Source organism: Nipponia nippon, unplaced genomic scaffold (genome assembly GCF_047370975.1).
Source record: "Nipponia nippon isolate SJK-2023a ecotype South Korea unplaced genomic scaffold, ASM4737097v1 scaffold_16, whole genome shotgun sequence".
NCBI classification, from domain to species: domain Eukaryota; kingdom Metazoa; phylum Chordata; class Aves; order Pelecaniformes; family Threskiornithidae; genus Nipponia; species Nipponia nippon.
The window spans coordinates 194,924-209,812 of record NW_028262332.1 but is presented as its reverse complement, the minus strand read 5'-3'; the positions used below and the strand labels follow the sequence as shown (position 1 = coordinate 209,812).

Genomic DNA, 14,889 nt, shown 5'->3' with positions numbered 1-14,889 from the left:
GTGCTCAGTGGAGATTAAGGGAAAACTCCCATTTGTTTTCCCATGAATTGACTGTGCTTTCATAGAAAAGGGAGGCTTAAACTGATTAGTTGGTGTCTGTAATACTGCTGGAAAATCTGCCACTTTGGAGGGTTTTGGTGAAATGCAGTTTTTTTGACAAAGACAACCCGTGACAACCTGATGGTGGGGCCAGGGCCGAGACCGGGCCCAGAGCAGGCTGCTGGCCCGGCCGCCCGGGGACTCGGGCTGACACCGATTCTGCGTATTCCCGGGACAGCCGGTCCCGCCGAAGGACCGATCGGTCCTGCTCCAGCCCCAGAGCCCCAGAGGCTCGGAGTTCATCCATGAACTGGAAAAACCGCATGGGCTTGGTACGATGCCAGCGCGGACAAGGTGGAGCGCACCGGCCCGGGGCCTGAGGAGGAGAGGGGCAGGCGCCGGCTGAGGAGCCGGGGCCGGGGCCGGGGCCGGGGCCGGGGCAGGGGCCGGGGCCGGGGCCGGGGCCGGGGCCGGGGCTGGAAGGAGGCGGCAGGAGCGGGGGGAGCAGGGCCAGGCGCAGGGCTCGGCCCGCCGTCCCCCCCGCTCGGCCGGGGGCCCTGCCCGCGGGGAGCGGCCGCGGGGGCGGTCAGCCGGGCGCGGCTGGGGCAGTGCGGGGCGGGACGGCGGGGGCAGGCCCTCTCCCTGCCCCGGGGCGGCGGGGGCCTCCCTCCCTGCCGCCGCTGCGGAGGGGCCGGCCGGGGTGTCCCCGGCAACGCGCCGCCCGGCCGCACGGCGCCCCGCATCCCGCCGGCCGCGGCCGAGAGCGCTGCGGCTGGGGCTGCCATGGCGGCCGGCGCCGGGCGAGTCGCCGAGGGCAGAGAAGCGGCGAGGGCGGCCGGCTGCGGCCCCTGCCCCGGGGAGGGCCTGCCCCGCGGGCCGCGGGCCGGCGAGGTACGCCGCCGGCGGGGTGCTGGGCTGCGGGCCTGAGCCCGGCGGGGAGAGGGGCCGTCGGGGGCGTTTCGTCTCTCCCGCCCGAGTACGATCGTCCCGCGGGCCCGGCTGGGCCTCCCGCTGCTGCGGGCGCAGGAGGGGCCGCCGGGGGGGCGCCGGGGAGAGGCGGCTTCGCTGGAGAGCCCCGTCCGCCCGCGGGGGAGGCGAGGGGTGCCCTGCACCCCCCCTTTGACGGCATCGCCGCCTTGCAAGGAGAGGGGCTCCGAAAGGCAGGCTTCCCTAGGCCTGCCTCTCCCTGCTCGCCCTGTCTTGGGGCCAAACGAGGTGGTTTCAGCTTTTTTCTGAGTGAGGCAAGCGCTTTCCTGGCGTCCACGTAAGGTCTGAGAGCGCGTTCACCGGGTGCATCGGCCCTGGCTGCTCTTCCGCGTGTTTCCGTCACTCCGTGTCCGGGTTGGTAACGCATCCACGGCGAAAATGCAAGCTGGGACACAAGTTTTCGGATAATACCCTCTGCTCTGCCGCCTGGACGACTTCGTCTGTCCTCAGTCTCAGAGAAAATAGCACATGGTTGCTGTGGGTGCTGTTGCTATTACCACCGTAATGTTCTGGGTCTTTTCTTTAAGCTACAGGTAGTCACTCCTTTTATGACACAAAATGCCAGGACTGTGGCAAAGCTGCAAATTTTATTATTATTTTGAATGCACCAGAAGGAGTAAGGAATTGAGAGTTTAAGTGGGATTTTTTTGAATTATCAGATTTTGATTAATTGATATAAAATCTCTTCCAAAAGTCTGGTTTTGCTTCAAAATAGTGAACACCTTAAAGTGTTTGTGACGGAAATGAATGACAATTGATGAAATTCAGTCATGAACAGTCAGAGGAGCAGGTTGGTTGCTAAGGTTTTCTTCACTGAAGAGAGAGGGGCTTCGGGACAACCTTTTGACTTTGCTTCTACCACTTCCATACAATCCAGCACTGTGTTCACCTATGATATGAAATTTCATCAGTGCTTTCTACTGAAGGGTAGGAGTGCCAAGTTCTGGAGTAGCAGTCATATTTATCTTGTAAGCAAGCGGTGTGTAAAGGTTTAATAATCCAGTTACTTCACCTGCATCTGACAATTGAGGGCTTTATGGTTGTGCCGATTTCCCTTTTGGTTTGAATGCAGAACGCTAAACGTGTATTGGCACACAGGTCTTTATGAAAGCTGTTGAACGATTGAATAGATGTTGGTTTAGCCTGCATCGTTTGGCAGTGTATCCAAGGGTATGAACGCTGAGATGCGTCTGCTGAAGTAGTGTGAACTACTGGTTGCTATATGGTAGAAAAGCTTCTAGAGAAATTGGTAAAATCCTGGCTGAGTTTTAAAGCCTGTGACTGAAATGGAGTTGAGACAGCGCCCAGTCTTTCTCAGCGGTGTAACAGATTCACCCTCTTCATCTGTTAGTTTGCTCTTCATGTGCCACCTTGTTACTCCTGCTCTGTTGCTGTAAGGAGGCAATTTCACTTATTTCTGTCCTGTCAGTTGTATCATTCTTGTTGTCTTGTCCTCTTTTGTGGGTTACAGAGATACATAGGACAGTTCTACATGAACCACCGCCATGGGAAGGGGATTTGCTACTGGCCTGATGGTTCCAAATTCACAGGAGCTCTTTATCTTGGCCACGTAGAAGGCTATGGTACCCTGGAATGCAATGATGGCAGAAAATTTCAGGTAACTGGAAAAATGCTGTGCTAATACTGCGATTTCCTTGCCTTTCAAAGTCAGCATAAGTACAGGAAAATTTGAGTGTGGATTTTTTTCAAGCAGCTCCCTTAGTGTTTTGGTCCTTCAGAGCAAAATCATCATACTTTGATCTCCAGTGAGCTAGGGCACTCTTTTCAACAGCTTAGCTTCTGCTGAACTCAACTTTTGCATGGGGAATTATTGAAGGAGATGATCATAGAATCCTAGAATCATTTAGGTTGGAAAAGACCCTTAAGATCATCGAGTCCAACCATTAACCTATCACTGCCAAGTCCACCACTAAACCGTGTCCCTAAGCACCACATCTCCCCTTCTTTTAAATCCCCCTAGGGATGGGGACTCAGCCCCTGCCCTGGGCAGCCTGGGCCAGGGCCTGACAGCCCTTTGGGGGAAGAAGTTTTTCCTAATATCCAACCTAAACCTGCCCCGGTGCAGCTTGAGGCCGTTCCCTCTCGTCCCATCGCTTGTTCCTGGGGAGAAGAGACCGACCCCCCCGGCTCCAGCCTCCTTTCAGGCCGTTGCAGAGAGCGATGAGGGCTCCCCTCAGCCTCCTCTTCTCCAGGCTGAGCCCCCCCAGCTCCCCCAGCCGCTCCTCCCCAGCCTTGGGCTCCAGCCCCTGCCCCAGCCTCGCTGCCCTGCTCTGGCCACGCTCCAGCCCCTCCATGGCCTTCGTGGGGTGAGGGGCCCAGCGCTGAGCACAGCATTCGAGGGGCGGCCTCACCAGTGCCCAGTACAGGGGGACGATCCCTGCTGTGGTCCTGCTGGCCACACCATTCCTGATCCAAGCCAGGATGCCATTGGCCTTCTTGGCTACCTGGGCACACTGCTGGCTCATGTTCAGGCGGCTGTCAACCAACACCCCCAGGTCCTTTTCCACCAGGGAGCTCCCAGCCGCTCCTCCCCACGCCTGCAGCGGTGCCTGGGGTTGTTGTGCCCCAAGTGCAGGACCCGGCCCTGAGCCTTGTTGACCCTCACCCAGTGGCCTGGGTCCATCGCCCCAGCCTGGCCAGGTCCCTCTGCAGAGTCTCCCTGCCCTCCAGCAGATCGACACTCCTGCCCAACCTGGGGTCGTCTGCAGACTTACTGAGGGTGCACTCGATATTAAACAGAACTGTCCCCAACACTGAGCCCTGGGGAACATCACTTGTGACCGGCCACCAGCTGGATTTAACTCCGCTTCTCACAACTCTTTGGGCCTGGCCATCCAGCCAGTTTTTTACCCAGCAAACAGTACTCCCGTCCAAGCCGTGAGCGGCCAGTTTCTTCAGCAGAATGCTGATGGAAACAGTGTCAAAGACTTCACTAAAGTCCAGGCAGACAACATCCCCAGCCTTTCCCTCATCCACTGAGTGGGTCGCCTTATCATAGGAGGAGATCAGGTCAGTCAAGCAGGACCTGCCTTTCATAAACCCATGCTGACTGGGCCTGATCCCCTGGTTGTCCCATATGTGCTGTGTGATGGCACTCAGGATGATCTGCTCCATAACCTTTCCCAGCACCGAGGTCAGACTGACAGGCCTGTAGTTCCCCAGATCCTCCTTCCAGCCCTGTGATGTGATACCATCTGCCCAGAACTGAAAATCTGATGCCCGGAACAGTTTCTTATTCTAGTATCTAACGTATAAGATCTCAGTATTTATTCTCCTTCTTTGATGAAGAGCTTATTAGTTAGACAGTACTCTCAAAAGGCATATTAGGATGCCACCAATATGAAACTGGAAAAATACTGCATTTTAAGAAACTGTGGAGATGATAGACAGCAATCTGATGTGTCCAGTTAGCTAGTTGTCTGTTTTGCGTCATTTTCAGACCTGATGTTGCTGGTGGAAGCTGGAAATCTTGTTTTCTAAGAGCTTGCAGTCCTTCTTTGTTTTCTTAGAAGGTGTATCTGAAAAGTCCCAGGCGTAGGGGAACACTGCCCACCCGTTCCTACTGATCCCTGGGTATCTCAGCAATTCATCAAATAATCTAAAACATCCAGAGAAACAACATAACAGTCTTTGCATTGAGGAGGTGGTCAACAAGAACATAGTATTCTTGCTGAATATTGATAATGTGGCACTAATCATGGATTTAGGAGAGCTTTAATTTGAGTATGTGATGTATGATCTAAAGTTAGGGGAAAAATAGAGACGCTTCAGATCATAACCATACTCAGAATTTTATTCTTGCCAGTGGTAGCGCTTTTCTCCTGTGCCTTTATCTTTGTAGCTAAACAGCTCAATGTGAAGTTGCTAATTTTTGCTTTAAATAGCTGTTTTGAGGTTGTGATAGCTTAGTGTGAACCTGTCTTCAACCATGTGTGATCCAGATATGCATGAGTCTGCTGAAATTTGGTAATGCCTTACCTACCATAGTGTCATGGCCAACTAGGATACCCTTATAGGAGGACTGTCCTATAGAGCTTTATTTGCTACTGAGACTCTTCTGTTGGCATGTCTTGTCATGCTTGCAAGGCTGTAGATATCCTTCATTTAGTTACCATTGTAAGAAAAGAAATAACTCTCATTCACAGTTTCTGTGTCTGTGCAGATGTGTGTCAGACATGTTAGCTTTGATTAAGTAGGAAAATCTAACCAAAAATCTGGCCTGGCCTGAAAGGTAGCAGCATGGCTAATGAATCTAAAGTTGGTCTATAAAATTGGAATAAAATGAAAAGAAAATCTTGCTCAGGCCCTAAAACCATCAGGAAGTTTCACCTAAACATTACATCCCACTGTAGTTAAATTTAGGGCCTTCCACTGTTCTCGTGCTGGAAGGTTTGTTTGCTGTTAAATGGACCAAAGTGAACGTGAAGGCTTTGCTGTTCAGATTGGCCTCAGCAGTTATTCCTCTGTCAATAGGAGGTGGACCAGTAAGGCCAGAACCAGCCAGATTAGAAATAAAATAAAATAAAATAAAATAAAAAATAGAAACCAGACTTTAATTGTACAACTTGTTTGATCTCTAACTGACACTAATGAGTTTACTTGTTTCTTAAGGGGCTGTACAAATCTGATGAGCGATTTGGACCAGGGATTGCGAGCTATCCAGATGGCTGTCGGGACGTTGGCTTGTGGCTCAGGGATCATCTAATTAAGCTGTGTACTGAAGTACCTGGTTATTTTTCTCTCGTGGATTATCCAGCACACTGCAGATACATTGATGACAATTCTCAAAAGAAGTATATTTCAGTTGAGGAAGACCCATTTCTCCGTAGCTATAAGCATCTCCCTTTTGATGATAAGGATATTTTCCCTGAAGGAGTCTTTGCATATTCTCGTAACACAGATCATCTTACTTTGACTCGCTCCTTCCTGGAAGAGTGTGATGCTTGGTATTTTCAGAACACCCCAAAGCTGCCTGAGGAAGACCCTTGGCCTGTTGCAAATGTCACCCCTCTACTGGTCAGAATGCAGACGCATGTCTATAAGCACAGGTAACCGTTGATGATTTGTTTATTATGTATGGATTTTTAGAAATTATTATCCATGGGTGTTCATTATTTTCAAATTCATGTTGCAGGGTAAAAGCTGCACTCCAGATTTTTTTTAATGGCCTTGAGATTAGAAGTTGCCAATAAAGATTTTTTTAAAAAAAGAAACAAACAACATATTCATCTCTCAATTCACAAATTTTATTCCTTTAAGTTAAATGTCTGTTTTATCCTGGTTACACCTATAAAAATGGTCTCATTGCTCATAAGCATGTCAGAGTTTCTGGAAGTCCAGTTTTGAAAGGAACTGGGAGGCCAGCGGTGTAGAGACCTGTTCAGACCTTCCCTGTTCTGAGCGTGTAGTGTCTTGCGTAGAGGTAGAAATAGGGAGAAGCATAGTGCCAGATTTTCAAAAGCACTGAACATCTGGCCAGTGATACCTTTTTGGGGTTGTCTGGACTCTTGTTCTCCTTCAAGGCTATACAAAACATGCTGCAGCAAGTCTACAGCTAGTAGAACTGCCAACTGCACGTCAGTTTTTATGTAGCTCGGTACTTGTAGTGGAGATGCTCTTGGGGCCCGCGGAATATTTCCGGATTGGCTTTTTTGATAGGAACACAAGCTACATAAGCGTATTTTATAGTCATAGCTAAAGCAGGTGACGGAAGTCAAATCATAAACAGATGTCATGAGTGTGCATGATAAATTGGTTCATAGAAACACGCGGTAGTTAGATTTTGGTTTCTTATTTTAGTAGATGTTTGGTGGCTGGATATTTTTTAACTCCTCTGTAGCTAAAATCTATATGCTGCTGCCAGTACCCCATACACTGGTTTGCCTTTCTGCCATTAATGTAAGCAAGCTCACACTACCTGAAATAGTTCTTAAAATGATAGCCGGCCTTATTTTCCCGTCTTGCTCACCAACGTATTTTATTCTTGATGTGTTTTTTCTTTAATTGCCATAGTGGTCTAAGAGTACCTAGCTGCTTAAATGTGCCGTACTTTTTTCTCCTTTTCTAGGTGCTGTCAAGGGGAGTTCACTTCAGACATCAACCTCATTCTCAGTGGAGCCCGCAGTACTTTTGGGCCTCCAGGCCCCAGGGAACTTGCCTCCGAGCAGCTGATTCAGAAGGCAGCGAGAGGAGACTGTGATGGGGTCTACACGATTCTGAGGAATGGGCTTGCTCATCCAGACATAGCTGACAAACATGGATACACGGCACTTGCTGCTGCTGCTGTAAGACTCTAAGCATGACTCTTTACCACATGATGAGAAAATTCCTGGTATAGTAGGCTGGATTAAATTTTTCTCTTGTTTCATTCCGTAGTGTGAAAGGAATGTTCAGTAAACAGGAAGAACAGAAAAGCGGTGTGGCATGAGTCGTGTCTGTAATGACTGGTATCATGCCAAACCCCACAGTAAACAAATAACCTAAAAGAAGCCCTTCAGTAAGTGTTAGAGATGACTTCAAATGTCAGGTTTGATTTCAGGTTATGATTATGCAGTATAGATCTATGTTCTTGGATATGGCTGTGCCCTTGTTATTTTTTCTCCTAGTTGAAGTGGGATTCAGACAGAGTTGTTTTGTTTTTGCTGAGAAGTGGTGGCAGCTAGAAACCATGCGTGCACAGCTTCAGTTTCTGTAGGAGGGGGATGAAATCCTGCCCCCCCCCCCCCCGCCTTCATGCCCTTTTCAGCTACCTCAATACTTGGCATTCATTGTAAATGGCTAACAAAATCTAGATAATAATTCAGAACACTATATTTCTCCTGTAGCCATCTCAGTCGCTTGTAGTCTCTTCCTGTGCATGAATCCTCACTGAATTCCTGTGAAATCCAGTAGTTAAAAATGAGCTGAAAAATGCATGTTCTGAACCCTGTAAGACATGGTTCAGTATTGTGTTTCTGTTTTGTGGGAAATATAAATTTGAATTACCTAAACAGTGTAGAGCATCACTACTTTAAAACTGTGTTGTTAGTTCTTTCCATGTCAAAAGCTAGAAGTGTTTACAGATATGTGCAAGTGTGGATGTTTCCCCTCTACAGGTCCATTCCCACAATGACGTTGTCAATCTTCTTCTTGATAGTGGAGCTGATGTGAATAAGTGTAGTGATGAAGGATTATCTGCTCTCTCCATGTGCTTTATTCTCTTTTATCCAGAAGAATCTTTTAAGGGTAATATTGCTGAGAGGAGCTTGCGCAGTTACAAGGTTGGTTTACTTCCAATCTAAAATGACAGAATCATAATGTATTATTTCCTCAAGCTGTAAGCTTGCTTTTTAAATTTACTGTGTATACTCCCTAGGAAAAAGTTAGAACTGTTATGCATTTTGCACTCTGTGGATGTAGAATAATCTCTGCTCTCACTGCTAACTCCCAACTGGAAGGACCAAGCTCCAGTGCAGTTACAAGCTTACTCTGCAATTGAAAGAAGGCGCTCTATCGACAGCAGAGCTGTGAGGCCGTGTTGGCTAGGTGTTTAACACAGTGGAGATGGGGCAGTTGATGGGAATTACAAAAGTGTAAGGAGAACAATGGGATGTAGGTGATTCTCCTGGTACTACGTCATCCTGCTGGCATCGTGGAGGTGGCTAGTAAAAAGCAATTGTGCTGTCAGAAGTCTGCCGATCCTTGGGGAGTGCTCACAACGGAAGGGTCATATCCCTAGCCTTCCTCCTGCCGCAAAGAGAAACACCGGCTCTGGACTTCCTACGTAGTAACACGATAGACATTTTGTAAGAGTGCATACCTGGGAATGGGAAAGAAAATGAAAGCAAGGATGTCAGGAAACACCAGCCAGGATTAGAAAACAGATAAAAAAGGGATCTGGGCAGGAACTGTGTGGTCTTTGGAATGTTTCAGAGGAGTCTAGAAATGGAAGGGCGCTGCTGAGACTTTCACATGAGTCTAGAGAGGTCGTGGCCCATGCCTTGAGGAAACTTGTTAGAAATTAAGTACTTGGTTGCTCTGAAGGCGCTGTTCCAGTTCCAAGAGTGTGTTCAAGTGGTGGCCCATTGCTAAAGTTGCAAGATTTTTATGGGAAAGGAAGAAGGGGAGCGAGAGAGAGCAGCTGCTCAAAACTACACAGAAAATCAATGTAGAGCTATTCCCTCTCATTTTGGAGGTAATATGTGGTAATTAGGAATAGAGAGGGGATCTTTCTGTGTTGGTTTGTGTCTGTCGCAGTCTCTGAGATTCCGCAAGGTAAAGGTACGTTGCTTTCCCTGTTCCTCTGGGTTGAATATGCATCCAGATTTGGAAACATCAGCCTTGTAGATCCTAGTTCCAGATTCTCATGCAAGCTAATGCAGGTTGAAAATCTGTAAGTGTCTTGTTTTATTTCAGCAATTTTTTTTCTTTTAAGCTAGGTGATGTATACCGGAAGAAACTTTTAACTCTTCTAAACATGTTTTAGACACCATAGAAGTTGCTGTATTCTTGTATAACAAGATAACAAGAAAAGTATTCTGTTATTTTAAGAGATTTTAAAAAAAAAACAAACCTTAGTTACAAATTACTTCTAAATAATTTCCCTAACAGTTGTTAACAAAATTCTGTTATCATTATATGCTGTACTGTGTTACTGTTCTGATGTGTTAATATGCTGAGTCATGCATTGGAAGAAGATTTTTTGTCATTTTTGTAATCTCTTTCTTTTTTTAAATCTTGAAGTGGAACGAACAATCAGAATCCTCAGAAACAGTCAGTGTGGCTGAAGGCATAATCTCAGAGTAAGTCTCATGCACTGGGAGACCAACACTCATAAACCCTTTTGTATAAAGAAGGTAATGATATTTCACCTGTTTCATGGAAGTGTGCATCCATTGCAGGGAAGGATAATTTTTGTTTGTTTAACTGGGCAGATCTTGTTTCCATGCCAGCAGAAGCCGCTCATTGTTTATGCACTCTAATGTAGCTCATGTCAGCAGTGGGCAAAGGTTGCAATGGAAAAGTGTGGTTCAAGCAAAGGACATCATGCTTGAACAAGACAAGGCTTCTTAGCGGAGCATGAAAAGCCGCTAAGTATGCAATGGACACTTGCAGCATAGTGTAGATGTGAGGAAGGAGAATATATTCGCTTTATTTCTTCAAGTCTTGACTACATATGAACTTGCTAGTTGTTTTCTGCAAGAGTGTGTTCAGCAGTGTCAACTGAAAGGTAGTCCAACTATTTTGCCTTTGTGGATCTTTGAAAGGGCCACGATTTGCTTTTTGGTTTGGTCACAGAGCAGTCACCAAAGATGATGAAGTTTTTGTGTTGGGTTTTATGGCAGTGTAGGTTATTTTGATATCTTGAAACTCCCAAACTGTAAATTCCTGGTTGGCCTTCTGGCCTTCATCCCTTACATTTTACTTCTGTGGCACATCCTCCCACTTCCCATGGTTCTTGTTGTCTGAAATCTTGTGCATATTGCGTGTTGTTTATTGGACTGTGAAGGTCCATTGAATGTAGGCCTTGTGGGTAAAGCTGAGTTAATACCATGCCTGAAAAGATGAGTCTCCACTGAGAACACTTTGTGATGGCGTTTCTGGGTGATTTCCAAGTGCTGATTGCCCTTTTATTTGTTTTTTTGGTGGTGTCAGTTTTTTGTGGGGTGTGCGTGTGGATAGTTTGCCTCCATGGAAATGCAGATGGCACCTGGAATATGCTGTCCTAGTCTATCATAGCTCCTGTTCCAGCTTTTGTTTAAGGGAAACACTGTATCTTTGTTCTCTTGGGATGGATGAATGAGGTATGATTGAAGAAAGAACTTTCCAAGGAGTCTTCGATGGCAGGAAGGAGGAGTCTGTTTCTTTCATTAAACAAGTCTAAGACTAAATGTTTACAAGTCACACGAGTGACTGGTGGAGATGCAGAGAACCTTGCCTAGCTTTGGCTGTCTGTTCCCACGTGAGGGCTTTTCATGACCACAGAGAGTGCTTTTGCATGCTACTCCTTTAGTTTGGAGGGCTGAGAGACACTGGCAGTGCTGTCCCCTCTTCAGGTCATAGTGCTGTTGCCTGGGTGGTGATGTTGTGATGCGGCCCTGAGGACTGCCATGTCTTCCCTCTGCTAAGTGACAGTTTTCATGCCTGTTACCTGGGAGTCATTTTAGCCCATTAGCTTTTAGAGTTTTCTTGGACGATGCGAATACATTATTGTGGTATTTTCCATGTCAATTCTAGACGACAGAAGAGATGGGAAACAATCCAACTGCTGCTTCGTCGAGGTGCAGATCCCAATGCATCCTGGGTCCTACCACACCTTCTCTTCTTTGCTGTTAAAGCCACAGATGCAGAAGCAGTGAAACTCCTCTTAGAAAGGGGAGCCAGGACTGATGTGCGGCTTCCATCCAAGGTTTTACTGGATTATAATTCATAATGTGGGATTCTAGATGTGTATTGCAGCTTCAGTGCCCTACTGTAAAGTATCCTGCATGTCAGAATCAGCTTTAGAGTGCCAGAAAGCTGTTTAAAGCGATTATCCTGTTCACGGATATTTTTTTTTAATAGAAAGAACTCAAAGCTCCTTACTCTCCAAGTATTTTTTTTCTCATTATATTTCCTGGTGGCCAAGCTTGTGCGTGGCTGGGGAATACTTGTGAAGCTGCTCCTCAAGTTGCTCATAGCTGTTGTGATATTTAGTAGGTTTAGTGTCTGGGACCTTTAGTGTTCCACAGTCCTGTAACTCGAGGCTCTAGGTTTATGGTGGCTCTTTGTGAGACACAGCATGTGGGAAGAGTGAGCTTGGATTATTCTTTGAAAAAATATTTAGTGCTGTTTAAGTGCTGCTTGTGATAAACAGGAGTCTTAATGCTATGTTTGTGTTTTCAGTTACGGGGGTTAACTCCTCTCCACATAGCTGCCTCAATTCCTGGGGAGGAAGGAGTCCAGATAACACAATACCTCCTGCACTCTGCCCCAGATCTTAATGCAAGGGCAGAAGATGGAAATGAGATATACGGTCCAGACAAGGTATGTTGCTTTTTGAGTTCATCTTCTTTCAGCTGTTGAAATTCAGATTGCGCAGGACCTAAGCAGGGAGTTGAGATTCCTGCCTGCTTGATTTCACAGTAAAATCTTTGCATTCCGCAGAAAGAACCTTTAAAAAAAAAAAACCAAAAAGCCACTTGAGGTCTATAGTATTGGGTTGCAGTAAACATATCCTTCTGGTTTTGGTGCCCCAGAACATTTTGCTATCGTGCCATATATAAGGCAGAGTTTAGAAATCTCTTGCGTGTAGTCCAGTACAAATGCCTGAAGATAAGACTGCAGAAACAGATATGTCTGTGATGGGACTTGCTTCCATCTCCATGGAGCTGGCCTAATGCTTCTTTTCTTTCCTTATTTCTCTTTTCCTTCAACCCAGGCTGTCTCTGCTAGATTCCTGCAGCATTTGCTGTGCCTCCAGGTTGCAGAAGGTCAGCCTAGCAGTAGACTTTTTTGGTAGTATAGCACTTTTTAGTTGGAGTTGCCATTTTTGATGATAATTCTCTACTGCTGATAGAGCTATACCAGCAATACATGCTTTTTCTGGCACTTGTTACCTTAGAAATTACTTTAAGTTGTAGTAACAAAATCATGTAGTCACAGAACGGTTGAAAGATGGAAGGGACCTCTGAAAACTGTGTAGTACAATACCCCTGCTCAGAGCAGGATCAATTGTAGCAGGTTGCTCTAGTCCAGTTGGTTTTTGAGTATCTCCAAGGGTGGAGACTCTACAACTTCTCTGTGCAACCTGTTCCAGTGACAACACTTTTCCTAAAGCAGCCCAGGACGCTGTTGACCTTCTTTGCTGCAGGGGCGCGTGTTCAGTTTGTCCACCAAGACCTCCAGGTCCTGTTCTAGAAGGTTTTTTCCACCTGGTCAGCCCCCAGGATGTCCTCGTGCCTGGAGTTATTCCTCCCCACGTGCAGGGGAGGAATACAACAATTTTGTTTTGTTAAATTTAATAAGATTCCCCTCTGCCCAATCCTCCAGCCTGTCCAGCTCCCTCTGAAGAGCAGCACAACTTTGTGGTGCATTAAACCAGTCTTGCCAGTTTTGTATCATCTATGTACTTGCTGAGGGTGCACTCTGTCCCAGCACTGAGGTCATTAATGAAGGCATTAAATAGTATTGCCCCCAGTATCTGCCCCTGGGGTATAGCGCAGCTGGACTTCGTGCTGCTGATCACAACCCATGATTCACCTCACTGTCCAATTTTCTAGTCCATATTTCTTCAGGTTGTCAGTGAGGATGTTATGGGAGACAGGGTTGAAAGCCTTGCTGAAGTCAAGGTAAACAACATTCACTGCTTTCCCATCTTTCCCCAAGCTGGTCATCTTATTGTAGAAGGCTATCATGTTTGTCAGGCATGATTTCTTTTTTGCAAACACATTCTGACTGCTCCCAGTCACCTTCTTATCTGTAACATGTCTGGAGATGGCTTCTCAGAAGATTATTCCATCAGTTTCCCATAGGCCAAGGTGAGGCTGACCAGCTTGTAGTTCCCTAGTTTTTCCTTCCATTTTGCCAGAAAAGCAAAGAAATTCCTCAGAAACCTCCCCTGCTCGCCATGACCGTTCAGAGGGAACCAGAGCGGCCTTGCAGACATTGGCCAGCCCCCTGGCACACCAGCAGGTCCCAGTCACTTAAAAAAGGAGCTGGCTTATGTAACTAGACTGATAAAATTTATCTTGTCATGACAAGGAGTAAGGTGAATGTCTGCAGGACAGGGAGATCAGATGGCTTTTTCAGTTTGTATTTTAGTACTTTGTCCTTAAGCAGTAAACTGGAGAACTTATTACCTATTTATCAACAGTACTTAGTTACAGAATGCCCAGTCACAGTGTAGGCGAGATTTACTTTCTCAAATATCACTTTTGTTTTTTGTATTGATCTGGTGACCCTATATTCATAGACCTTAAATGAATGACATGTGAGTGAGCTTGACTCAAGGCAGGCCCTTTGTCCCTGAAAGCTTGCTTCTTCCCTCCCATTCCCTACACCGTATCATTTGGCCCAGTAAAAGTTATTAACATCTGTCTCTCAAATTTGCCTTCCCGAGACTTCTCCACTGGTTTTATTAAACTTCTTAGTGTGCAGTGCGAAAGCAGTCTAACAGATACGGCCTGAATGTAGAGAAGAAAGTAGAAAAAGGGTGGCTGTTTTTTTCATGGGGCTGAACAAGTCTTGTCCATGACTGAGATCCAGACCAATGGGTGACTAGGCAGGTTTATTTTCTGTTAACTTGTCTTTAAGCCATGTTGCAAATGTGCACATCATTTCACTTAGGTTTCTCAGTCTCAAGCCAGAGAAGCCAACTTGGCAGGCGATGTCACTTTGCAACTGAAAAATGAAGCAGGACCACCACAAGAGTACTTTTCCTCCTATAGTGGTCCTGCCCCTGAAGAAGGTGGAAGGAGCGCGTTGCACATTGCATGCGAAAGAGAGGATAAGAGGGAGGTAAGATCACAGCGTCTGAGGCTCTGCTCACAGGGAGTAGTTCTAAGCTAATCTCAAATGCCATAACTTGGCAGTGAAGGGATTTCATCCCTCTGTAAGGAGCTGATTGAATACCAGGAATAAACTCCTTTTCTACTGAATTATTAGCATTGTACTGATTAAAAATCTAGCAGCACTTGAGGAAAAAACATTTCTGAAATCTTTGGAGTTCTGTTTGACTAGAGAAACTCCTTTAGTTCAGTTTCCGTTGGTTAATTGGCCATTAACTTAATCATCCACAAGGCCAATCTGAAGTTGGACAGTCTTAGGTTTGGCATGCACTAACCTCTGTGCATTTGATTTGGTACTGTAGTAACATTCTTCTAG

At 46.5% G+C, this 14,889-nt stretch overlaps 1 protein-coding gene across 5 annotated transcripts in view; it reads left to right on the top strand.

The window, feature by feature from the left end:
* The first annotated feature begins 276 nt into the window (after window positions 1-276).
* ANKMY1 (ankyrin repeat and MYND domain containing 1) overlaps window positions 277-14,889 on the top strand; it is a 32,814-nt gene continuing 18,201 nt past the window's right edge. For 4 of the 5 annotated variants that reach the window (XR_015703682.1, XM_087752916.1, XM_087752913.1 and 1 more), the window contains exons 1-9: window positions 802-930; window positions 2,498-2,644; window positions 5,659-6,095; window positions 7,115-7,331; window positions 8,142-8,306; window positions 9,769-9,827; window positions 11,263-11,434; window positions 11,911-12,051; window positions 14,353-14,523. Coding sequence is in view for 4 of the 5 variants with exons in the window: in XM_087752916.1 (XP_087609042.1) it covers window positions 823-930; window positions 2,498-2,644; window positions 5,659-6,095; window positions 7,115-7,331; window positions 8,142-8,306; window positions 9,769-9,827; window positions 11,263-11,434; window positions 11,911-12,051; window positions 14,353-14,523 (1,617 nt within the window). In the remaining variant the exon portion in view is untranslated. Of the gene's footprint in view, window positions 372-801; window positions 931-2,497; window positions 2,645-5,658; window positions 6,096-7,114; window positions 7,332-8,141; window positions 8,307-9,768; window positions 9,828-11,262; window positions 11,435-11,910; window positions 12,052-14,352; window positions 14,524-14,889 lie in introns of those variants that run through there. The other variant, XM_087752915.1, reaches the window with a different exon arrangement.